Source organism: Lepidochelys olivacea (assembly GCF_965140295.1).
Source record: "Lepidochelys olivacea isolate rLepOli2 genome assembly, chromosome: 4".
NCBI lineage: Eukaryota > Metazoa > Chordata > Testudines > Cheloniidae > Lepidochelys > Lepidochelys olivacea.
This window is the reverse complement of record NC_140414.1, coordinates 144,317,469-144,340,751: the sequence shown is the minus strand read 5'-3', so window position 1 is coordinate 144,340,751 and position 23,283 is coordinate 144,317,469. Positions and strand designations below refer to the sequence as shown.

The window sequence follows — 23,283 nt, the reverse complement described above, 5'->3', positions numbered from 1 at the left end:
GAAATGCCTAGAGTAACTGATCAAGCTGATCTCCAGCTCGGCGGCTGGGGTTGAAATAGATTTTAGGGCCAGATGGTGCCATTAGCTCATCTGGTCTGACCTCCTGTATAACACAGACCAGAGGATTCCACCCAGTTACCCCTGTATGAGCCAGGCATAAGTTATTGGGCTCACCAACTCTCTTCCAGAAAGCCATCTACACTTGATTTGAAGACCTCAAGAGATCATAGAATCATAGAATATCAGGGTTGGAAGGGACCTCAGGAGGTCATCTAGTCCAACCCCCTGCTCAAAAGCAGGACCAATCCCCAATTAAATCATCCCAGCCAGGGCTTTGTCAAGCCTGACCTTAAAAACTTCTAAGGAAGGAGATTCTACCACCTCCCTAGGCAACGCAGTCCAGTGTTTCACCACCCTCCTAGTGAAAAAGTTTTTCCTAATATCCAACCTAAACCTCCCCCACTGCAACTTGAGACCATTACTCCTTGTCCTGTCCTCTTCTACCACTGAGAATAGTCTAGATCCATCCTCTCTGGAACCACCTCTCAAGGTAGTGGAAAGCAGCTATCAAATCCCCCCTCATTCTTCTCTTCTGCAGACTAAATGACTAGATGAAGAATCCACTGCTTTTCTTGGCCATCTGTTCCAATGGCTGACCCCCCTCACTGTTAAAAACGTGTGCCTTGTTGCTAATTTGATTTGTCTGGTTTTATTTCCAGCCACTGTTCGTGTTATGCCTTTCTCGGCTAGACTGAAGAGCCCTTTAGCACATGATGTGTTTTTTGCTTTCATTCCCGCCCCCCTATTTGCAGGCTCTTGTACATTAAGGCTTCTGTGCAATGGAAGATTATTCCCCAAACTCCTTTACTCATCAAGGGAAAAAAATATCAATGCTTTTCTATTGTCTTACATAATTAGGGAGCCCTGCCGGTCTAACGCCAGCCTTTGTACAATTCAAAGCCGTGCCTGAGTTTGATGTTACATAGCACTACACAAAGCAGAAGACACAGAGCTAGCGACTGGCAGCAGAACTGGGAAAGTCAAGAAGCTGTTTAACCCCTTTGCAGAGCTGGTTGGTTTTGGGGGGGGGGAGGGCTTTTGAGGGAGCACTATGGTGGAGGTTGGGGGGGATTTCTGGCAGTTAGTAGGGGGCAGCTCAAGGTTGTAACCTACTAATTGTAATGATAATTTGAAGCTATATAGCACTTTTCATCTGGAGATCTCAAAGCGTCATTATCCCCCCATTTATGAATGGGGAAACTGAGGTATAGTTTCTTGTATGGCAGTGAACTGTGGGCACTGAGGAAAGCTGAAGATAGGCAGATTGGCGAGTCTCATCAGCTGCTCCATATCAAATCGACAAGACCAGCAAGGAGGACGTTCATAGCTGAACCCAGCAACTGCTTCCATCAGCACTGGGTCAGGTTCGGAGGCTTTCTTGGTACAGCCATACTATTAGGAGGGAAGACCAATGAACTACGAAACCAAGAAAGGTTGCTACTTGGCTGGTGGCCACATGTAGGACCCCAAAAGCTTCAATGGCACGATAAGATTGCCAGTGATGGACACAGACTGAATATCCGCCCAGACCACCTTAAGGACCTAGCCAGAGATCGATCCAGATGGTGCTTGGATCTGCACAGGGATGACCTTCCTTTGGGATCCACCTTGATGATGAAACTGAAGCTCAGAACAGGTCCGTGATTTGTCCAAGGTCCACAGCAGAGCAGGGGCCTAGAACCACTGCCACGGGATTCCCGGTCCTGCGTGCCCACCACGGGGCCACATTGCCTCCTCGAGCAAATCCCAGCCCCCCTGCGCTACCTGTACCTGGAGCCCTTCCTGGATCCCTGCACCGCACAGCGTGGAGACCCGAGGTTAGCACACAGCATGCGTCTTGCTGAAGAAAAGGTCTCTCCCTCTTTGGAGAATGTCGTGGCGGGTTTGCTTGCGGCCCTAGCAGGTCTCGGCCTCCCAGCTGTTGAGCTCTATAAACAGGCACGGATCAAAATAGGAGGCGAAATCTCTGACCAAGTAGCTACGCATTTCGGTGCGATCCGTGGGGTGCTGACTGTTCTCTCTGCAGCCAGGCGCTGACCCCGTGAGTATGAGCGAGCTACCTGCCTCAGCCTATTGTGCGGCTCTCCTGGGGACACTCCCCCAAGGCAGGAGGTGGGGTGCAGAGCCCAGGAGGGGAGGAATGATAGGGCTGAGTTCAGATGCTCACTCGAGCACCCGTTCCATTCTGGAATAGATCAGACTGCAGGAAGAGCAGCCGCACAGCCTGAATGGCCAATCCTTTCCATGAGAAATATGAAACAGACACAGAGCAGGGCCCAAACCGCCCCTGGGGCTCAGATAGGAGCTCCTCAAAAGTGCAGACGGTTTGGATTGTCCTTGTTCAGTCTAGACATGGGTGCTTGTGTTGGCCCGCGCCAGAGTTCAGGTGTGTTTGCATGTGGCATTTTGGTCAGGCCCCGCTCCACACGAAAGCAACCCACAGGGTCCCTCGCACCACTGACACCTCATTAGGCACTGGCAGGCCCCCCAATTTCCAGAGCCGTCCGTTCCCACTGCAGCCAGACTCTGAACGCACCTGCACTCACTGGGATGCTCAGTTTCTGTAGCTCTCCATGGCCTCCTCACCTTCAGCAGGGATCTGAGATTTACCTTCTCTCCTGACTTGCCACCTCTCATGAACTGCCCCGGAAGGAACTGACCAGTTCATCCTCTTAAAGAAGGTGGAAACCTGACTGTTCCTCTAAGCCCATGGCAGATATGACAACATGCAATAGCTGATCTTCTTGCTGATGAGATCTCAGAAGCTACATGTGTTTCCATGAGAGCATCCCGGGTTTCAGCGTTACTCTGAAAATCCAGCCTGCTTCCCCCAGAGAAAAGAGTGCATCTACCCCACCCGTTAGCAAAAAGCTACCCGTTTCCCCCAGCTTTCCTCACAATAGCCCTCCTGTGGCTGGAGATTTACAGCTCAGTTTTTATTTAATCATCAAAGGGGTAGCCGTGTTAGTCTGTATGGAGACACACACTCCTCCAGGGTACGTGGGGAGGAGCGCTCTGGCAAGAATCCAGGAAGGAGAGAAACCTGCAGGCTTCCCGGTGCTGCCTTCAGTCCCCCCCATCCCCTGCAGTGTCTGGGGGGAAGGGAGAAGAGAGGAAGGGCACCTGCAAATCCCAGTTTCATTGTTACAGTTTAGGGCAAATTGACAAGGTTCTGTGTATTGCACAAGTCTGCCTGCCCCAGTCGTTTAGCGATTGGCCTTCTTGCTTCATTGCTCCTGTTCCTCAGCCTCCCTGTATTTCCCAGTCTCAAAGGGTGCTTTCTGCAGGTATGTTTTTTAGGGCTGGATTGCCAAAAAAAAAAAAAAAAAGAGTGTGTATGTGTATATATGGGGGGAGGCGGGGAACCCTACCAAATTCACGGTCCACTTAGGTCAATTTCACTGGATTGTAAACATCATAAAGGTCCCGATTTCAGTTCTTTAAATCTGACACGTCACGGTGTCGAACCTGTAGGGTTCCGACCCAAAAGGGAGCAGCGAGGATGGTGGTGGTGGGTTTGCAAAGTTCCTGTCCGGGGGCCCCGGTATTGCCACCCGTATTTCTGCGCTGCTGCTGGCAGCGGCACTGCCCTCAGGACCGGGCAGCCGGGGAGCGCCAGAAGGCAGCGCCCCTGCCAGCAGCAGCGCAGAAGTACGGGTGGCCTGGTGTGGTATTGGGCGGCTGCTGGCCCCAGCAGCCGCTGCTCCCCAGCCACCCAGCTCTGAAGGCAGGGCAGAGGGAAGGGTGGCCATACCGCAAGCCTCAAACAGCCTTGCAACACCCCGCTTCCCCCACCCCCGGCCACCTCCGTTTGGGTCAGGACCCCCAGTTTGAGAAATGCTGGTCTCCTCTGTGAAACAGTGTAGGGTAAAAGTACACAAAAGACCAGATTTCATGGTCCGTGATGCATTTGTCACACACACACACACACACTCGGAGTGTATGTGCCCTCATGTACTCGGTCCCACCTGGCGGTCTGAGCACTTTGCTACACAAGTTTGGCTAGGACTCAGACCCGCAGCGTTAGGCCATGTCTACCCTAGCGAGCTGACGGTGGCAGGGCTGTACCGATGCAGCTGTGCCGTTCTCAGATGGCTCGTGCAGCCGCTCCTTCCCAACGGGAGAGAGATCTCTCCTGGACATAATAAACCCACCTCCACGAGCGGCGGTAACTATGTCGGCGGGAGAAGCTCTCCCACTGACAGCCCTGGCTATACCGGTGCGTCTGTCAGTGTCACTTCTGTCGCTCAGCGGTGTTTGTGTCACACCCCTGAGCGACATGAGTTATACTGACAGAAGTGGTAGGTTAGACGTGACCTTAGCTATTAACCTCACCTACCCACTGTCAGGGAGTTGCTTTAAATCAGTGGATTGCACTGTACTCCCCGACCTTCCATTGCTCAAGTTGCAGGTGTAGGGTGTGGAAGAGACTCAGCACTGGGTGGAGCTGTTTTTAGCCAAGATGGCCAGTCTAGACAGCTGCACAGGCTTGGCTGACTCAGCACTGAGACACCTGCTCTTCACCTTGGGAACTGGATGTGAATTTCAAATTCCCAGAAGCCAGAGACTTGATTGCAAGAACGGCCATGCTGGGTCAGACCCAGGGCGGGTGCAACCACTAGGCGAACTAGGCGGTTGCCTAGGGCGCCAAGTGGTTGGGGGCGGCCAAAAGCACGCTCCGGGGAGGCAGTGGAGCGGAGGTGAGCTGGGGCAGAGGGGCGCGGGGAGGGCCGCCTGCAGCAAGTAACGGGGGACGGGGGCGAGTGGCACACAGGGGAACTGCTCCCCACCCCAGCTCACCCCTGCTCTGCCTCCTCCCCTGAGCACCGCCCCGCTCTGCTTCTCTCCCTCCCTTCCTTTGTCTGTTTTAAACCTGTTGCCTATTAATTTCATTTGGGGACCCCTAGTTTTTGTGTTGTGAGGCGTAAATAACACTTCCTTATTTACTTTCTCCACACCATTCATGATTTTATAGACCTCTGTCATATCCCCCCTTAGTCGTCTCTATTCTAAGATGAAAAGTCCCAGTCTTATTAACCTTTTTTCATATGGAAGCTGTTCCATACCTCTAATCACTTTTGTTGCCCTTCTCTGTACCTTTTCCAATTCCAATAGATCTTTTCTGAGATGGGGCGACCACATCTACAGGAACTGAAAACCACGCTCCTTGCAGGTTCCCCCTGCTTCTCCACCTTTCATCCCAACTGTGTCCTCTCCATTGAGGGAACAGGGTGGGCCACATGTTTAGAGAGAAAAACACAACAAGCTGGAGTAGCAGGAGACAACTGGTCTTGTATGTTTCCTGCCTTCCTGTAAGTGAAGCCTTGATGGAAGAAGCTGGGCCTTGCTATCTGTGAAATAGGCCCCACCCCTGTAAATAAGACCCCGCCCCTCATTACAAATAGTCCATGAGGAACCGCAGGAATCCCAGACGAACACAAAGCCTCCCTTGGAATATGCAGCCAGAAGGGACCCCCTGCAGCAGGATTGCTGACAGCTTAGGAATAATGTTGCACCACGTGGCTTGTGTCATGAGTGTCTGGGCCTCCATTCCTGGCCCTGCAAAGCCAAAGAGGCAAGGAAGGTGCTTGCCCCACAATCAAGGGTGGTTGTTTAACATCATAGACAGAGCAGGTCTCCCCTGCCCTCACTGGGCGTCTTTCCCACGTTCCTCAGAGTCTGTGGCACCAGCCAGCAGGCTGGGGGCAAAGTGCCCCGTCTTCTCCCAGTCACAGGAGGGGAGGATTTTGCAGCTGGGGCTTGGAACAGTGGCTGCTCTGGGAAATGATGGTGGGTGAAAAGCCCTGACTGACCATAAACAACTAGTAGCAGGAATCAAGAGTGTTCACACAAAGGGGTCTGGCTGGCCTGGAACCCAATCCAATAACTAGACCCCTGCGCACTGCAGGTGGCGAGGGCAGCGCCCAGTTATTCTTCCCTAGCGGCGTGTCTAACCCCGAGCGCCCAGAGTCGGTCTGGAGAGTCACAGCCCCCAACGCTCCTCTTCCCTTGTTGCTCAATCCAGCAACTATGTACCACTCTCCACCTCCCGCCACTCCCACACGTGGGCTTGTCTACCCAGGGAAGCTCGGGTGTGCATTCGGTCAGTTTGCATCAGCCCACAAGTTCTGGGTTGGACAGTGAAAGTTCCACTGTACACAAGTCAAGGGTTCCCTGGCCCTTTCAAGCTGCACACGTATCCTGTGGAGCAACGGGCCCGAGATCTGAACTTTCCCAGAAAAGTCCCTTCAGCCACAAGGGAATTTATAGTCAATGGGGCTTTGACCTGAGGAAAGACTGCAGGGTAGAGGCTCAGACACGCAAGTGCAAGTTGATGGGGAAGTACACTTCCGGGACAAGAAATAGCCAACACTAAAGACATAGAGCTGATTCACTAGTGGCTGATAATCGCACCGTACACAGAACAGTTCCACATTACCCATCACTGTCTCAGCGTGCAGGAGTCTGCAAATCACTTCTGCACGGCAGGGGCATGGTAGCTGCCGCATGGACGTGTCATTACACCTGCTTAGTGCCAGGAGGCACAATTGCCAAGGAACGGGACAGGCGAGGAGCCCCTTGACTGTCTCGCCATTGAGTCAGCAGAGGGGCGAGCAACAGGGTATTTGAAATGGGGAAAAACTAATCAGTGAATAGAAAAGGAGTACTTGTGGCACCTTAGAGACTAACCAATTTATTTGAGCATAAGCTTTTGTGAGCTACAGCTCACTTCATCGGATGCTCACGAAAGCTCATGCTCAAATAAATTGGTTAGTCTCTAAGGTGCCACAAGTCCTCCTTTTCTTTTTGCGAATACAGACTAACACGGCTGTTACTCTGAAGCTAATCAGTGAATGTGACCATTGACTTTACCAACCCTGCCAGTGAAGACCAGGCACATCCCAGGACTTCTCTACACCCTATGTAGTTAGCATGCCCTTAAACACACGGATTGCCATGTCAGCCCACAACGCTGCTCTGTTTAGCCCAATACCCTGCTTCTGACATTGATTAAACCTACACTTAACACGTCCGAGGAGGCGGGGACTTCCCAGCCCTTGGCCTCCCCCAAACACCCCTGCCCGCTTGTGCAATACCACCCTAGGGCAGGGGGGAAGTGGATTTCTTACAGACCCCAGCGGGGGAGTCAGCTTATTTCCCAGCGTAGCCATTTGTTTGTGAAGATCCCCAGGGTGGAGCCATCCAAAGCGCTCAGCGCTGCAGAGTGCCTGGTGAAGGGCATGCCATGATGTGTTTAGCAAATGATCCTGTAAACCATGGGAAAAAGAGAGAGATGAAGAAAAATGCCTTCCCAGGCGAGGAAGTGACTACGGTTAAACCTGGAGTTGCTTTGCCCCTCTGAGAATCAGGCCACTGACGCAGCTGCCTAAAGCCGTGAGTAAAACTAAGTTTGTGTATAAGTCTTTGTGAGATCAGGGTCTAACTCTGGATTTAGTAGCCTAGACCTTAGGTATCCGATTTTTGGCCTAAATGTTCAGAGCCAAGGAACAACTTGTCAGTGCTGATGGGAAATTCTCTTGTTTTCCCTGCCCTTGCAAATTCAGTTCAGCAGGTCACATAAAACTGCAATGGGATCTCTTTGCAGGTTTGGGGCACTCAGCTTCGGGGTTCCAAACTAGGCCCCTGTCTAACAATGGAAAGGCCGAATCATGTCCTGCCGTGTCCCATTCTCTGACTCTTTCTCTGCCTCTGCAGCAGTGAGTCCCTCAGGCTAACTACACAAGCCGTAAGAAAAAGTGGCCTCTCTTTGAAGTATTTGTCCCATGCAACTCAGCAGATGATCAGTAATGATCCTTAGATAACTGGCTAGAGTGCTTTTCGACTTCAAAGCACTGCAGACATTACTGTAACTGATCAGAAGTTATATAAACGGTGTGGCTTACATTTCATTTTCCATGCCCAAAAGACTGGTTCGTTTGGGGGTGCGTGCGTGTGCACATGTAGGTTTTGATTAAAGGATTTCCACAGAACACGAAGGCACAAGTCCGAAGAAGGACTTGAGCCCATGACCCGTTCGTTTTCTAGGTGGGGGAAGATGGCACAGCGAAGTAACAAATTCAAACTACAATGCACGGCCATGATTCACAAAAGCCAAGTGAGGGGCGGAAGGGATGTGTGTCACACACAGACGAACCACACGCCACTGCACCGGGATCCACAAGCAGAAAATACGATAAAAAAAAGCCTGACTTTTCAAAACCAGTAAATAACATTTTCAAAGAATTTTCGGCTCCCCTCCTCCCCCCACTCCATCCAAACCAGGAAAGAAATTTGCCACAGAACATACCTAACTCTCCCGATGTCAGATGGGCAGGCTTCCCATGTGCTGTTGGAAACAGCTTGAATAGTATTGGAGACAGAAAAATTGAGCTAGCAGCAGGAATCTTCAGTCTTCAGACGTGACTCTCAGACAGGATAGTCTTTAAGCATAGTGTATAAACATGCTGAGTATATAATTTTTCTTTCAAGTCTTCTTTGTTTTGTTTACAGAAATAAATACTTACTTTGCTTCTTTTAAGGTCATTCCCTAGTCTCTGCACAATGTCAGAAGGTGACATCTCAGTTTACAGGACTTGTAGCCACTAGTCTGACTTGTGTTAAAAGGTAGCAAAATGTGGCTTTTCGGAGGCTGTGTTGTTCTCCTTTCCCCTGTATTGTAGCTTCTCTCTTTTTGCTGGTTGTGGCATCCTTTCCCCCCCTCTGCCTGTGGATTTGCTTAAAAGTCCTCGCTCATTTCCCCATATTCCTTCCCATGCAGAGAGGGCAGTGACAGAACTATAGGCTTCAACAATATGGCCAATTGTTATTTTTCAAGAGGTCCAAGGTGACTACAAATCCCAGCATGCAAAGGTTCCAACTGGATGCCGCTAAGAGGCAGGATGGCACACTGCATGCTGGGACTGGTAATCTCCTCTTGTTGCCTCTGTGGCTCCATTTTATGCACATTAAGCGCAGCTCCCCTACTCCTGGAAAGCTACCATCAGCTTGCGAAGTTTGGGTGTCCCTGATCTAGAGTTGTGTGTTACAAAAGCAAACCCTAACTAACCCACCCTGCTTTCAGAGGAGACAAATTAAATCCAGCAGTGGGCTCGAGCCCCCTAACGGCTGGATCTGGATTTCAAACACCCTTAGTTAATGGGCGCTTCGACTGGGGAGTTCGGTTCAGCCCGTTACGAAGGGAGAGCCTGTTTGCAAAATTCAGAGCCGGATGTGGTTTTGGATTTCGAAAGCCTGCCCCTGAAGTGCAGGGGATTTGTGTTGGAGTTACCAGGGGCGAGGTGGTTTGGATTGGTCTTGGATTAACTGCTAGATTCCTCCCTCCCCACACAATTTTCTTCAGATTTGGGAACTTCTGAGATTGGCGCTCTCATGGCACATCAGCGTGTAGGAGGCTGTCCTGGATCCCACCCACTGCAAGAGGGCCAGCTTGTCCTGCTGGCTCAGAAGGCCTCCGACCATCTCTTCATTCCTACGAAGGGGAACCAGAGAAGGTGCCATGCCTATTGGTCGCTTGACAAAGGGCGGATGGAGGAGGAAGGTGTTTGGAACCGCCACTGCCCCCCCGTCATCCTGAGAGAGACCCAACTTCGGCCAAGTCCCACACCGGGTGGCTGATGGCTTCTTGATACCAGCAGCCCAGAGTGGACGATGAGCGTCACCTCCACCATCCCGGTCAGCTAGTTTCTCTGCCTCTGGAAGGCAGGACAGGGGAAGAGCACTGTGGGCACGGCATGGTGCTTTCACCACTGGCTAGCACACCGTCTCTCTGTGGGGCAAGGAAGCAGGCTTCTCGATCACGGCTCAAGCGTTGATTGCAGTTGGGGGGGGGCTGTTGCATCACCCCGGTGATGGCACTGCTCCTATAGGCATCACCCTGTGGCATGGAAACCTGCTGGCTGCTTCTCTCTGGAAGTGGAGAGTAAAGAGACATAGACCCTCAAGAAGCCATTTCCTTTGGAGGGAGCGAGTTCTCCTGTCTGGTAATAAGATCAACTTTTGCAAAAAGAACAGGTTTGGTACAAACAGTGCCCATGTGTAATGAATACATCAAGGGCTGCCATCGCTGATCAAGGCAGGGGCTTTGTCGCCGACAGAACTGTAGATCTTTGGAGATCGGAATTTCAGCCAATGGATCTTACTTAAAGCTGGTTGGGGAGAGAGGTGCCATGGCAGAAGTCTGTCTGTATTCCGAGCAGCAACGTTGACTCTTCTCCTAGGCGCTAGCCCATCTCTGTGCCAACAGCGGGCAATTTACCCCAGAACGAGCTGCCTTGCGGAAGATGGACGCCTCGCCCTGGGAATGAGCCAGGGAATGCTTGTGAGTGCTTGTGAGGACACGTGATTCCCCTGATGAGACGGTTTATTGCCTTTGCAGGAAGGGAATTTGGCTTCCTTACGGGGTGAAGAGGAGACGAGGCTGGACTGGTGTCCTTGGCGGAGGCGTTCGCTCCATGTCGCCGGCTAGCTTCCCAAGGCGCCCCAAGGGTCACGAGCAAGAGGAGCTTTGTACGTTGTGGTTGCGGAGGCTGTGCTGTTGTGGCCGCTGGCTTGAGGGAGGCACTTACCCACGTTGGGTAAATTGAAAGAAAAGAGTGTAAAATGTACAGTAATGCTGGGCCGTGGGTCGCCCGGCGGCACTACCCCGCCCCCCTAAAATGGAGCTCGGATGGGAGTTGGGATTCAGTCGAGCCACACATCAAGAAAGGCTGTGCAGGGAGCTCCGACTTCCCCAGCGCTGTTTACCGGTCCCGACGGCGCGACCCTCAACGTAGGGCCGGCGCGGGGCCTGGCTCTACCTCAGTCTTAGACTCATCCACTCAGGTGGCAAGGAGGGGGAAGCTGTGCTTGGCTGGGTCACGTGCCACGTCACTCAGATCCCCAGCTCCCGCTAAACGAAAGCGAGGCTCAAAGAAAGAAATGTCCCCAACACAAAGCTCCTTGGCAACAGGGTGTCCGGCCTAGTTCCTCAGGCAGAAAGAGAGCAGCTGAGCCCTCTCTGGCAGGTCGAGAAGCTACCTTTGTAGCACCGTCACGTCCGCGATATGTTACATACCCTGCCCCACCGAGAGAACGGGTCACTTCCAGTCACCAAGGCCTGCACGAGTTGTGTGCGTTGGCTGGCTCTTCTGTGGCTCTGGGTTTCAAACAAAGGGCGGACGGTGGGTTTGGTTTCACTGTCTCTGTTGCTCAGGTGGACGGAGGAGGACACACGTCGTCGTTCCCTGCAGGGCTAACAGCCTCCTTCCACCTTAATGTGTAAAATCTTTGAGAAGCCGGGTCTTTTCCTCAGGGCCTGGAAGAGAAGGGCGGGGAGGGTTAAATGCATGGACAGCAGAGCGTATGCATGCATTTGGCTAATACTAACGCAGAGCCAATTAATTGTATGGTGCTGTTCACCTGTAGCTCTCAAAGCACTACAAAGGAAGGGGAAATTCAGAGCAGGGGTAACTCCACTCACACCAATGCAGCTGACACCAGCTCAGAATTTGGCCCCATGGACTTTACTATGTAAGAAATATATTTTCAAGGGAAAGAGAATTAACTTAGACCCAATTTTCCCTCTGCAGCATGAAGGAACCTCATCCTTCCCCCAACCTCTTCCATTGCACTGGGCTCCAGGCCCTGGGTGGCACTGATAAGGACTGGACCCAAGTTGTAGGATCTCCGTTGACTTCCCCGGAGGAATGTTCAGTGTGACTATTTGGAATTGTTACTCTTTGGTATTTGCCTCTGCAGCTCATTAGCACTAGGATGTAAATATTCAGATTCCCCAAGGAGAAACAGAGAATGAAAAAAAGAACCTAGAGAGAAAAAGAGAAAAAGAAAACTCCCCCGAGAACACAGTGCGGGAGCCCACCTCTTTCACGGCAGGGTATGAATAATTCCCCTTGATTTACACAGCTGAACTAGACCCCTGCGGTACCAGAGCTGAAAGGCAAAACACCTGCACATCCAAATAAATCCTACCAGGGGAAGATCCTACCAAGCACTGGTGGCCTGCACAGGAGTGACCCTCAAGCCCTGCACTGCAATCAAATCATCTTCCCAAAGATCAGCCAGAGCCGGGGGCTGAAAGGTGGAAGGAAATCCTGGTTTGCCCTCCTCACCAGCCCTTGCGTTGGATCTCATCTCGGGGCAAGCACAAAGCCCGGGAAGAAGCCCAGCCCAGCAGAACATTACCTGCCCCATACATGCAATAAGCCATGTGCACCCCCAAGAACTGGCCCACAGGGACTCGCTTCTATGTTCTGCACGCTCAGATCCACAAGCACAGCTCCCTTGCACAAACAAATGCAGAGGAAAGAATGGGGCCCGTCTATTACACATTTCTTAACTGTGTTGCTAATAAGGCCTTAGATCACTGCTGCTAAAATCACTCTGGAAGTAAACAGCGCTTCCCCTTATGCTCCTAAGGCAGAGCAAAGGGGGTGAAAATGCCTCCTGAGTATCGCCCTGTGCAGGAGTCTGCCCAACTGGCATACAGCTGTCAGAAAGGCTCTCTGCTGGCCGTGTGCCCAGGCCCTGGTGTGCTGTGGCCAGCGAGTTGGGGCCATTCTGTGCTTTCCACTGCTGGGCGGGGGCCTTGGGAATTGGAGCAGCCCTCAGGCCTTGGTCAATGTCCTCAGTCTATTGACTTGGCGGAGCACAGGAATCTGTGCTCAGAGCCACCCAGGGACCAGCCTGGCTCCCTTTACCTGGAGTTTGTTCACCATCTCCTCAAACATCTTCCGGGCTTCGGGGCTGTTCGGCTCCTTGAAGTAGTCCACAATGCCCACCTGCACCACAATGGACTTAAGGTTCCGGCAGACACCTGGGGCAACAGAGAGACAGCCAGGGTGTGTGACGTGTGGGGAACAGTGCCCGGGTGCCACACGGATCCCAGGGAGCAGGCTGTGATGGTCAGTATGGCCACAGGGACTTCTGGAGCACCGGCCCTATTCACAGTCAGTGGTACTCGTGCTCTGTCACAAGGGGGACCGAGTCTTTTAAGAAGGAATGGCCCAGCCCATCTGTGCCTCATTAATAGCCTCTGGATGGGGCCCGATAGGGGGCTGCTGGCTCTATAAAGAGCCAGAGAGGAATGGGAAGAAGCTGTGGCAGGGTGATGCCGCAGGAGAGTTGGGGACTTTTCAAGTCCAGGGAAGGCTGGGAGTGGCTTGGCAAAAGCAGGGAAGTTGAAGCAGGAAGGTTGGGATCCTCTCCCGAGAGAATCCCAGAGCAAAACACTCCAGGTGGGAAGGCTGGGGACGGGTTGAGGGGAGACGAGGCTCCCTTTCTGGGAGAAGCCCCAGCACTGAGTATTGTTGTGAATTATATATAAAGATATTAGACCCAGGAGGGGAATGTTTTAAAGATTCTGCACGGGTGGAGTTTATGTAAGAAGCTCTGGAGAGGGTAAACTGAGGCAGGGCACCTGCTGAACAACTGCGGGCCATGAGGGGGTGGTCACGGTGTTACCTGCCTCAGGAGCGTTTGAAAACCCCACACTTGAGACAGAAAAGGCCCTCTATTGACCTGTCCTGTTCCCCTAGGTATTTATCCCAGGCCTGATCCTGCCCCTTAGAAGGTTTTCTCCTGTTGTCCACTCTAGTTTGTAATGACTCCAAAAATGGTGCACCCACCATGTCCCCAGCAGACTTTTATGCCTTTCATCGTTGGGAAGCGTTTCTGGATATTTCACCTACAATTTCATCCCAGGACGCCTGGCGAAACCGCCTCAACCATACTCCCCACCCTGCTGAGCTGGCCAAGGCTGGAAGTGATACACCCCACCTGCTTAACACTGCTGCGGATCTGGAGCAATGAAGATCTCCAGTCCTCATGCATGTGCAGAGGACCAGATTGTGACCTCCGTTACACCAGGGTAAATCTGGTGTCACTCCATGGACATCAGTAGAATGACTTCAGATTTCTACTGGTGTAAACGGAAGCAGAATCTGGCCCGCAGCCTAGGACACCAGCAAGGGGCTGCGACTGTCCACAGTGACTATTTAAACAGGATGTGTTGTGTTGTTTTGCCCGTTAGCTGCTCCGATGACAGTCCTGCAAGGGGGGCTGTGGCTGGGAGCTAAAACAAGGCTCCCCGGTGCCGGCAGTCGCTACTCACTGTTGAAGTGCAGCAGGGCTTTGGGGGTGACAGGCGTGGAGGTCAGCACCAGCATCTCCAGGCCCTTCAGGCCCTCCCGACACACCTCCGCCGCCACCTCCTGGTTAATTTCCGTCACATGGTCGAGTTCCAGCACCTGCAGCCGCATGCAATTCCGGGCTGGCGAGATGAAGAACACAGGGTCAGCTGGGTCAGCGTTCCCGGGAGTCGCAGCACGCAGCGGGGAGAAGCAGCCTGGGGCGGGGTCTGGCCTGAAGCTGCCTGCACATTTTGTGGTTGGGAACACGAAGGATCTGATGGGAAGGGAGGCGGGGCCTGTGTGTTGGCACATGGGGACCAGAGGCGGGACTTGAGTGGAGAGGAGGCGGGACCTATGTAACACTCTCTCTTAAGACTCGGTCCACATGTTTGAGACTCGCCCCGCCCCCAAGCTAAATGCCGCGAGTGGAAATTTTGTGGTGCCCAGGGGAATATCAGAGAACTCCCCCAATACGGGCACATCTCCCGACATACATATCAGCATTCCCAGCACAGGGCCGCACCCAGCGGAACACGTCCTGCGCCCATATCCCATTCTACCTCCACTTCGCAGCATGACTGAGTCGATTTGCATTTACCTAAAGAAGCCAGTCCCTGGATTCCACAGCCCGCGCCACCAACACCCAGAGCTCTTAAATGCGGCCAGCATCGGCCGATCATCTGAAGGCAGCGGTTGCTGAAACGTGTCGGCTGCTGGCTGCAGAGGAAAGGGGAGGAAATAAGGAATTGATAAATTATCCCAGTTACTGTAATGTCACTGAAACACAGTCCTCCGGCACTGGGAAGAGAACTCATGACCTTCTGCTTCAAAATTCAGGCTGCTACCTTTAAAGCTAAGGAAGTAATACTGGTCACAGTCTGTAGCAATAGGTCTTATACCCTGTGTGTGTTTGTCACACTAGAAGGCAATACACGCTCACAGGGTCTGGTGTTCCTTCCAGCAGAGGACCTGGGTACTTCAGTGACCCATTTCTAAAGGTCTTGTCCACCTGCCCAGCCACTGAAAGAAGTCATTTCCACATGTCTTGATCTGGGTGTGCCCAGTGGCGTATTAACGCCTAGGCTGACAAGGCCTAGGCCTAGGGTGGCAAATTTGCGGGGGCAGCAAATTTATAATAGCAGCCAGAGCCTGCTTCCCCTGGTGCCGGTTCGTCCCCTCCGCCCCCAGCCCCGCCCCAACTCCACCCCTTCCCCGCCCCCTCCCTGCCCCTATTGGTCCCGTTCCCCAAATCCCCGCCCCAGCCCCGCCTCCTCTCCTGAGCGTGCTGTGTTTCCCGCCTTTCCCGCGTCCTTCGCGAAGCTGTTTCGTGCACAAGGACTGTCAGGGAGCAGGAAGAAGCAGGACCCGGCGGCGCACTCAGGGGAGGAGGCAGAGTCGGAGCAGAGGTGAGCTGGGGAGGATGGGGGGACAATTATTTCTGGGCCTAGGGGTGGCAAAATCATTAATCTGCCACTGGGTGTGCCATAAGTCAGGTAGAGTTAGAGTACGTAATGGTATTGCCTAACATCTACTATGGCAAAAGAAAGGGAAGATTCTCAGCTGCACGGAAGAGAGGAGGTGAATAACCTGACCTAATTTCTACCTCCCCTGAACTGTGCTGTTATCTAAGTCATGCACCTATTAGCACTTCAAGATTTTTTTCTGTACTCTGCAGAGTGGGGAGACCTCCAGAATCTTAATGCCAGAAGATCACAGACTTTAAAAGTGAGAGAAATTACAGTCATCTATTAAACAGTGAGACTCAACACCCTTCTCTAAACACACGAGCCCATCGGGGCTGCTATTACATAAGCGGCGAAGAGCTCTGGCAGCGGTCTGATGTTCAGGATTGGCCGTGCCCTTCATCGCGGATGCATCAGGGTCCTTTGCAACATTTGCATCGCTGTTAGATGCAGCTGCAGATTCCTAAGATGCTTTAGCTTTTATATCTAGAGACGGGGCTGAACTCCCCATCCCAACATCCTCCGAGTTCGGGTCCGGGATTTTGGTTCAGCCCAGAGGGCCCAGCGAGGACATTTAGATCTGGAACCCAACTTCTTCCAAGTCCAGGGGTAGAGTGGGGATGGGAAGAGGTGGGGGGTGGGGCCTTGGGGGAAGGGGTGGAGTGGGGGCGAGGCCTGGGGTTGAGCGGGCGTTGAGCACTCCTGGGGAAAATTAGAAGCCAGCTTGGGGGTCCACGGAAAATTTTAAATCAAAATGGGGGGTTCTCAGGTTGCTAACGTTTGAGAACTGCCGAGCGGGTGATTCGGGGGCTCCTCTTACCAAGGGTGCAGTGGTGCCACCTGTAGAGAGATGATGTCCCTGCAGCCTGCTCCCAGTGCCCAGATGACTTCATGCCCCACAGGGTCTGTGCAACTCCTGAAACAATACAGAGAGCCTGCTTTAACCGTCCCCAGCAGGGACGCAGCCCAAGAGGTTCTTTGAAATCCTACAGCGCCAAAGGGTGGAATTGCCTAACGTAGCGTCGGCTAATCTCCGTAGCCCTTGCATCAGGGAGGGGTTTGTGTCTGGAAATCCAGGCCTGGAGAACAGCAGAGGGTTATTATTAATGCTCCATATTCTTTCTGGAAAAAAACAACAACCATCACCTCTTATTCTTCAGGCCATTTGCAGGAACCAAGTTCTTATCTTTTAATGGGAGAAGATGGGGAGGGGAGGGGGGACCATCAGGGTGACCAAAGTAAGTTCCACCTTACATTTAGCCTGTGCACATGTGATACCACCAGAAGGAAAGAAAAGGAATTTAGCCCTGGCTTGAGTATTTCAGAGACTGAGAGCCCATGTCGAGGCATTGAGCCAGGAGCCAGTAGGAGTTGGGCATCTCACTCCCGTTTGTCTCTCCCTCCGAGTCGTACTTCCAAGTCGTACTAACTGTCACAGGTCTAGCCAAGCGCCCCTTCGTGGCTGCTCACTCACCAGACTGCAGCTGCTGGATCATGTGTGTTTTAAGCCTCCAGGATCTGAACAGAGTCCAGTCAATGGCCCGGGCTTGGGGTCCCTAGGTGTACACTCTGTGTCCAGATCCTCTCTCCACCATCTGCTCCTGGGAGTTTAGACCTCTCTGTCCCCTTGCCCAGCCCCTAGAACCAGTGTTAACTTCTCAGACCCGCCCCCACCCAAGCTTAAACACCCCCTCAGCCAAAAGTCCAGGGGTGTGTGCCATGCAATGTGCAGGCACAAGATCCCCAAAACACTCTTGCTCTTTACTTAAGCTTGAGAAATATGGAGCGAATCCAGGTCACGGAGAACACAATACACGTCCTGCCTTCAGCGCCCCCTCTCTAGCTCACCTGTCCCTTGGGAGTCCATGGGGGACTGTCTCTATTCAGGTAGGCAGAGTTCCCCTGACTCATCAGGCTGCTCAGAAACTCCCCTCAGCTTGAGCTGGTGAAAATGGCCAGAGACGAAGACCCTGAATAGATCAGTTCCTTTCCAACTGCCTGCGTCTCTCTCTGAGACAGTCTTCCCCCTGCGACTCCTTTTACAATTGCCTGCTTTTGCCACCTTCACTTTGTCCTGCGTAGGGAGTTTCCACTGCCCAACCCCCCCCGCCTGCCGATCAACTTGCCTGAAATGGTCTCTCAACTCAGGCATCCTCTTTAGCATAACTGCTGTGTGCTCAGAGTACCACTGACAACTCTCCATTGTCAGCCCTGTACCACTGCCCACTGGCATTTCAGCCCAATATGGAGGTAAAAAGGCAACAGAGAAGATAATTAGCTCCCACATTCAAAACGAAGTTGGCAGTTTGGTAAAGATGCATAGAGAGTTCATAATCTCACATAGAATTAATAAATTATACAGAGTCCCCAAATCCCCATGCAATCCTTGGCTCTCTGAGCCTACCAGCAAGGGTGTTAATTAGCCCTAATGGGTTGGGTCTCTCTAGAGCGTACTCTAGGGTGACCACTCTCACGTTCCTGGAATACTGGACGTTCTGGCACTTGCGGGAACAGTGGGGACCTGCCCCTGCCTGCATGACCCGACCCCCGCCAGTGTGACCTCCTATGCAGCATGTGTGTGAGGTCATGCCGGAGCAGATGAAGCAGTGTGCTATTCAAAATGGTGCCCTCCGGTCCAATACTGGTCAAAACTACGTCCGACAGGGGATAAACGTCTCTGAAAAAGGACTGTCCAGAGTGAAGCCGGACCATTAACCCAGACCAAATTCAAACCAGCAGCCTCCCATCGTGTTACCAACCCCCTGTGCCACCCAGTCCCACAGAGCAATGGAAACCCCTGAGGATCGAGTCCATCCTTCTAATTTTGAATGACCCAGTTCTAAACTTCAAGCGAACCTAAAAATAAGCCAATTGTGTTATCTTGAGCGCTCGTACGTCTCCCACAAAGCCGCCTGCTAAGATTCCCTTACGAGTTCGGCTCGTCCTTAATTAAAACATATGAGTCATGGTGACAGGTGAACACGCTGCCAAGCGCCTCGAGTGCACATGAATATTCGGGGCTGCTGGTGCCATTAAAAGTGAGGAAGGATGCAGTAGCAGATAAATTAAGCGACAGACCGTCATCTCGCATCCCACTCTCATTCATTTGTGGGCCCAGGCTCTGAATCAGGGTCTAACGCGTTTTGCACAATGGGAGCGGTGCTGGAAGAGGATCCAGAGGAAATGCAGCCAGCGCTGCCATCCCAGCGGGTTGGATGTAACATGTCTCCCTCGACAGCTGAATGTTAATGCTGGAAATACTTGTAAGCTTTTTGGAGCGAGAGCCGCCGCTTGCTACGTGTATGTGCAGCGCCGAGCACAATGGGGCCCCCATTTCAGTGGGGCCCTCTAGGTGCTACCCTAATACACAGAGATTATAATGGTACTAGAGGGCAATGGGGAGACTAGATAGCTCAGGGATTGGTAATGGGTTACACAGCCTTTCACTCCGAGCCCCAGGAGTTTGTATGTTGTGACCGAGGGGCAGCGTGGTTTGGTGGTGAGGCTGAAAACCCAGGTGTTCTTGGCTCTGGTTGCAGGTGGCAGTGAGATAGCGAATGGTAAGGGGGGATTACCCCACACAACACACATGGCCATCTCCACCACAGGCGGGTCTTCTCTTTCCTGATCCAGAGAGATGCCGTCACCTAGACCAGACGAGGAAGAAACGAGATGACATCACCATCTCCATGGCTACATCCTGAGCTGGGAACCCAAGGTTCCTGCTTCACGCGGTGTCAATTTCCTTTCTCATCTTACTCTTACTTTTTGTCCTCTCTTTGCCTTCTGTCTCATCAGAACCCAGCTAAGCCAGCCGGGGAAGATCTAACCTCACAATAATTTGCTGCGACCAGCGTGGCAGACAAAAAGCTACCCCTAAGCAGCCGGGTCCTGGTGAAGAAAGCACCCTACAGACTGGGCAGACCAAAGGAAAGGAACCTGCCAGGCATATGCCAAAGCCAGAGTCCAGGACCGTGTGCTCTGTGCTGATCTTAGCCTGCCAGCAATGGAACTGCAACCCAGAGAAAGAAGCTGCCTTTTCCTCTCTTCCGTTTTCACATACATTTGACTTAAGAGGAGACAGCATCAGATGCCAGCAACAGAGCCTGAGAGCTGCAGCTCAGAACCAACTTCCTTTGCCCCCCAAACAGGGGAGCTGATGCCCTTCGAGCGATTGTCAAATTAGGAGGAATTTTCTCTTTAAAAGATTCTGCCCAAGTACCGGGAGAGGAAGGAAGGACAGGCCTGCAGGTCAGCCTGGCGCTCAGAACTCCTGCCTCTGTCCCGGACTTCCTGCATGAACCTTGGGCAAATCACTTACTCCCTGTGTGGAACGTCAATACCCAACACCGCAGGGGTGTTGTGAAGAGAAATCCATTAACGGTTGTGGCGTGCTGTGGTACTGTATTAATGGGGCCATGTAAGTACCACACATAGAAAGAAGCAAGTTTATTACAATGGAGATTAACTGTTGAATGCTTTGACTGTCTTAAAATTCTCCCCTTATTTTCCTGTGGGTTCAATAGGTGTTTAAACTAATTCCTTGTTTCTTCGGAACAAGCCAACCCCAAGCCCTGGCCACTGGACCCCGAGCCCAATTCCTTTTAATGCTGGGGAAGAAAAAGGTAACACCAAAGGCCCTGGTTTTCCAGGGATGGTCCCTGATTTCAGTAAGAGCCGCAGATTTCTGATCATCAGGGCCATGTAGGGTCAATTTAGAAGCATCCTTAACTCACCCCCAATTGATCCTCCCCACACGCCCCATCCCCCAGCCAGGGTGGGAAGCAAAGAATGCAGCCTGCTTGTGAAGAGCAGTGAATAGCTCCTCTCAAAGGCAATCTCCTGGGCTGACTCCAACCTGCTTCAGTGTCGTTTATCGTGGTGGCCCCAACGCAGGGACAATCCCGCAGTGCCCCGGCAGGTAAATAGAGCCTCGCTCCCGACTGCTCCCCTGGTGACCCTGCCAAAGAGGAAGGCCTCTGCCAGCTTGCCCAGAAAGCTCCTGCTCGTAGCTTGTCACTTCTCCAGCCTTGCCCTCGGCGGGTAGAGCCAGGAACCAGCATTAATACGGGCTGTGCTGGGCCTTATGCGGCCGTGCCAGGAGGGGAGAGCAGCAGAGGGGCTGGCTGGTGAGAGCACTGGGGGCTTCTCCCTGGGATCCTGACTGGGGCAGCGGTGACGGCTCATCCATCCTGTGTGTGCTGCCCCATTTCCCGCCAGCTCAGTGCAGCTTGTGCCTTGCCTTGGCCTCCTCCCCCAACAAGCCGCTCCACCCTTCCTCCCCTGCCCCATCCCCATGCAACCTCCTCCTCCAGATCCTGTGGCCGGGGCAGGGCACTGGGTGGGCTCCATGCCCTCGTATCAGAGCAGACTCCTCCCCATCTGTAAGAACGCCCCTTCCTGAGACTGGCCCGCCGGGCAGGTAGTGACATCTCCTGCGGCTAGAGCCTTGCCCTGCCCTTTGCAGGCTGATCCTCCCTGGCGAGGTTTGTGCCCGTCGAGAGGACAGGAGCCTGCAGCTGTTCTGTCAATTTGTCTGCTAAGCGCTAAGCAACCGTATGGCACTAGGGAAGCCAACAACCTACATCGTCATCCTCTAGCTCCCCTGGGGCTGGCCCTGTAAGAAATACTGGTGCTACACAGACCCCCCAGGCAGCTGTGGGCGCTAACCTCACCATGCCCGTTGGTAGGATTTGGAGCGCCTCTGTCCCCGTCCGCTCTCTGCACACTGCCAGTGAACACACTGCACCCAGGAAGCACGGGTCTATGTGAACACGTGCTATAGGACCACAGAGAGGTTGGGCTGGAAGGGACCTTGAGAAGTCACCTAGTCCAGCCCCTTGCGCTGCGGCAGGACAAGGTAAGCCTAGGCCATATCGCTGACAGGGGTTTGTTCTTAAAAAGTCTCCAGTGATGGGGAGTCCACAACCTCCCTCGGAAGCCTGTTCCAGAGCTGAACTCCCCTTAGAGTCAGGAAGTTTTCCCCTCATAGCCAACCTAAATCTCCCTTGCTGCAGATTAAGCCCATTGCATCTTGTCCTGCCTTCAGTGGACATGGAGAACAACTGATCCCCATCCACACCACCAGCGCTCCCAGCCGCAGCAGGCTCTGCAAGGTACTCTGTCAGCTCCGAGGCCGGGGGACTGGCTAGTGTAATGACAACAGACCCCGGTCGTCGTCGTCGGGATCAAACCTGGGACCTCTGAAGCTTAGTGTCTGAGCCTCTACTCCATGAGCTCAAAGCCACATGGCTCTTAGCTAAGGCTGTAGCAGACTCATTAATCTCTCAATGGTCTAGGTGCCCCTAGAGGGGGAACAGAGCGACACACCAAACAGGCCTGGGTGACCCTGTGTCCACCCTCCCAGGGCTCTCCCTGGGTCAGGGACAATGCACGCATGGGTGGGGCTCTGCACACTGTGGATAAAGAGGCCAGGAAGCCTCAGTCTGTCGGTCTGGCACTAGACAGCCTGCCCACAGCAGGAAGGACCTAGAATGCCATCCCTGTCTCTCAGACTGACCGGGCCCAGACATCTCCGATACTACCAAACCCTCAGCTCACAACCCCCCGGGAGAGTCTTTTCAGAGGCTCGTTGTCTGCTGCACCAGGAAGCATCCGGCACTTGAGAGAGGAACAAGGTTCGGAGGGCAACTAACAGATGGCCTGGCTTGGAGAGGTGGGGCTGCATAGGGGCGAGTGCCGGCTAATCCAGGGCACTAGAGCCTCCTGCCATTGACCAGCACAGGGCAGGGTAGTTTGCATCCCCAGATGTTTCGGGCTGGGTCTGTGTATCAGGGCCGGGGCCCAGTCCGACTCAGTCACCCAGGAGAAGGTCCCACAGACTGGCCCTTGTTCTGGGGATTCTGGAGGCCTCAGGGGTCCCGGTTGGATTCCACGTGGTGTGGGCTGGCTCAGCTGTTCCCAGCTCCTGGCTACCTCCACCCCCGTCTGCATAAGAGCAGCAGGACAGACACCAAGCAGGAGCCTGAGGACTAAGCCCCCAAGTCCCAAGCAACGGCCCTTCCCATGCACACGCTCTGAGCGGCAGGCAGCCCGCCTGCCTCCCTCCAGCGCGTGCCCCACGGCGAGGTCCAGTGGGCCCAGGACTCGTGCACGTACCGATAGGTGACGGCTTGAAGCGCCCGGCAGTAGCAGCTGGCCAGCCAGAGGGAGCGGTCCGTCAGGATGTTGGGGCAGTGGGAAATCCGCAGGATGAGCAAGTTACCGCCCGTGGCCTTCAGCAAGGACTCCAGCCCGGCTTCGAGGCAGCCCCTGAGGAGATGGAACCAGCGGGGACGGGGGAGAGAGAGCTCAGCGGCGCTCACTGCTACCCCTGCTCTCAAAGCTGGGCTAGACCCGGAGTCCTGGGACAAGGCCCAGCGTGGGAAACGTAGACCTGGAAGCCCAAGGCCAGGCCAGAGAGCAGCCGCTGGCAGGAAAGGTGTAGCCCCTTTCCTTGGGATGTTTCACCTGGGACTGAGCAAAAGCCACAGGGAGCAGCCCTGCCCTGGCCGGGGGCATGGACGAGGGTCCAGATCCTCAAAGGTATTCTGGTGCTGAACTCCCAGGGATTTCAATGGAAATTAGCTGCCGAAGTACCTTTGAGGAGCCGG

The 23,283-nt window shown here is 53.4% G+C and overlaps 1 protein-coding gene across 3 annotated transcripts in view; it reads right to left on the bottom strand.

Annotated features, from left to right (window-relative positions):
* The window catches only part of FBXO41 (F-box protein 41), a 51,358-nt gene that overhangs the window by 8,793 nt on the left and 19,282 nt on the right, over positions 1-23,283 (bottom strand). The window contains exons 7-13 of one of the 3 annotated variants that reach the window (XM_084626550.1): positions 22,790-22,942; positions 16,491-16,586; positions 14,806-14,924; positions 14,189-14,347; positions 12,777-12,892; positions 8,369-11,374; positions 7,191-7,328 (exon numbers count right to left, since the gene is read on the bottom strand). In XM_084626550.1, the coding sequence (XP_084482676.1) occupies positions 11,312-11,374; positions 12,777-12,892; positions 14,189-14,347; positions 14,806-14,924; positions 16,491-16,586; positions 22,790-22,942 (706 nt within the window). In that variant the 3' untranslated portion in view covers positions 7,191-7,328; positions 8,369-11,311. The remainder of the gene's footprint in view (positions 1-7,190; positions 7,329-8,368; positions 11,375-12,776; positions 12,893-14,188; positions 14,348-14,805; positions 14,925-16,490; positions 16,587-22,789; positions 22,943-23,283) is intronic. The other 2 variants (XM_084626549.1, XM_084626551.1) reach the window with 2 other exon arrangements.